General features: G+C 66.3%; 1 protein-coding gene across 1 annotated transcript in view; it reads left to right on the top strand.

Annotated features, from left to right (window-relative positions):
- Nucleotides 1–5: 5 nt before the first annotated feature.
- The window catches only part of LOC121342048 (3-beta-hydroxysteroid-Delta(8),Delta(7)-isomerase-like), a gene marked incomplete at its 5' end in the record, with an annotated part of 8,085 nt that continues 6,666 nt past the window's right edge, over nucleotides 6–1,424 (top strand). The window contains one exon of the mRNA XM_041416130.1: nucleotides 6–204. Within this exon, the coding sequence (XP_041272064.1) occupies nucleotides 6–204 (199 nt within the window). The remainder of the gene's footprint in view (nucleotides 205–1,424) is intronic.

Genomic DNA, 1,424 nt, shown 5'->3' with positions numbered 1-1,424 from the left:
CGCTGCTGGCGCTGGGCTGGGCGCTGGGCGGGGCCGGGGGCGGGGCCAAGGGCGGGGCCAAGGGCGGGGCCAAGCGAAGCCCCGCCCGCCGGCTGGTCCTGGGCTGGTTCCTGCTGTGCGCCGGCATCCACGGGGTCCTGGAGGGGTACTTCAGCCTCCGGCACCGGGAGCTGCCCGCCGACACCGGGCTGCTGGCCGACGTCTGTGAGCACCCGCGGGGCGGCTGGGTGCCGTGCGGGGCTTTGGGGAGGGGTCCCAAGGGCGGCAGGGGGCACTGGGAGTGTGGGGAGGGGTCCTCAAGGGCAGCAGGAGGCACTGGGAGTGTGGGGAGGGGTCCCAAGGGCAGCAGGGGGCACTGGAGGGGCCCCCACCCCTGTCCCCTTCCCCAGGGCTGCTCCTCATCCCCACCCCGCTGGGAGGCAACCGAGGCTGTCCCCAGTGCCACCCCCGGCCTGTCCCTTGTCCCCTCCCCATGTCCCCCTGCCCAGGCTGTCCCCGTGCCTGACCCTTGACCTGTCCCCTGACCTGTCCCTGTTCCCCTAACCCCTGTCCCTGTCATGTCCCCAGGCCAGCTGTACGGTGACGTGCTGTACTTCACCCAGCCTGTCCCTGTCCCTGTCGTTGTCCCCTAACCCCTGTCCCTGTCATGTCCCCAGGCCAGCTGTACGGTGACATCCTGTACTTCACCCAGCCTGTCCCTGTCCCTGTCGTTGTCCCCTAACCCCTGTCCCTGTCCCTAACCCCTGTCATTGTCCCTGTCCCTGTCCCTGTCCCCAGGCCAGCTGTACGGTGACATCCTGTACTTCACTCAGCCTGTCCCTGTCCCTATCATTGTCCCCTAACCCCTGTCCCTGTCATTGTCCCTCCCCAGGCCAGCTGTACGGTGACGTGCTGTACTTCACCCAGCCTGTCCCTGACCTGTCCCTAACCCCTGTCATTGTCCCTGTCCCTGTCCCCAGGCCAGCTGTACGGTGACGTGCTGTACTTCACCCAGCCTGTCCCTGACCTGTCCCTAACCCCTGTCCCTGTCCCTGTTCCTGTCCCTAACCCCTGTCATTGTCCCTGTCCCTGTCCCCAGGCCAGCTGTACGGTGACGTGCTGTACTTCACCCAGCCTGTCCCTGACCTGTCCCTAACCCCTGTCCCTGTCCCTGTTCCTGTCCCTAACCCCTGTCATTGTCCCTGTCCCTGTCCCCAGGCCAGCTGTACGGTGACGTGCTGTACTTCACCCAGCCTGTCCCTGACCTGTCCCTAACCCCTGTCCCTGTCCCTGTTCCTGTCCCTAACCCCTGTCATTGTCCCTGTCCCTGTCCCCAGGCCAGCTGTACGGTGACATCCTGTACTTCACTCAGCCTGTCCCTGTCCCTGTCCTTGTCCCTCCCCAGGCCAGCTGTACGGTGACGTGCTGTGTCTTTCCCCCCACCC

Source organism: Onychostruthus taczanowskii, unplaced genomic scaffold, assembly GCF_017590055.1.
Source record: "Onychostruthus taczanowskii isolate IOZ18803 unplaced genomic scaffold, ASM1759005v1 scaffold503, whole genome shotgun sequence".
Taxonomy (NCBI): Eukaryota; Metazoa; Chordata; class Aves; order Passeriformes; family Passeridae; genus Onychostruthus; species Onychostruthus taczanowskii.
This window is presented reverse-complemented; position numbering and strand designations above follow the sequence as displayed.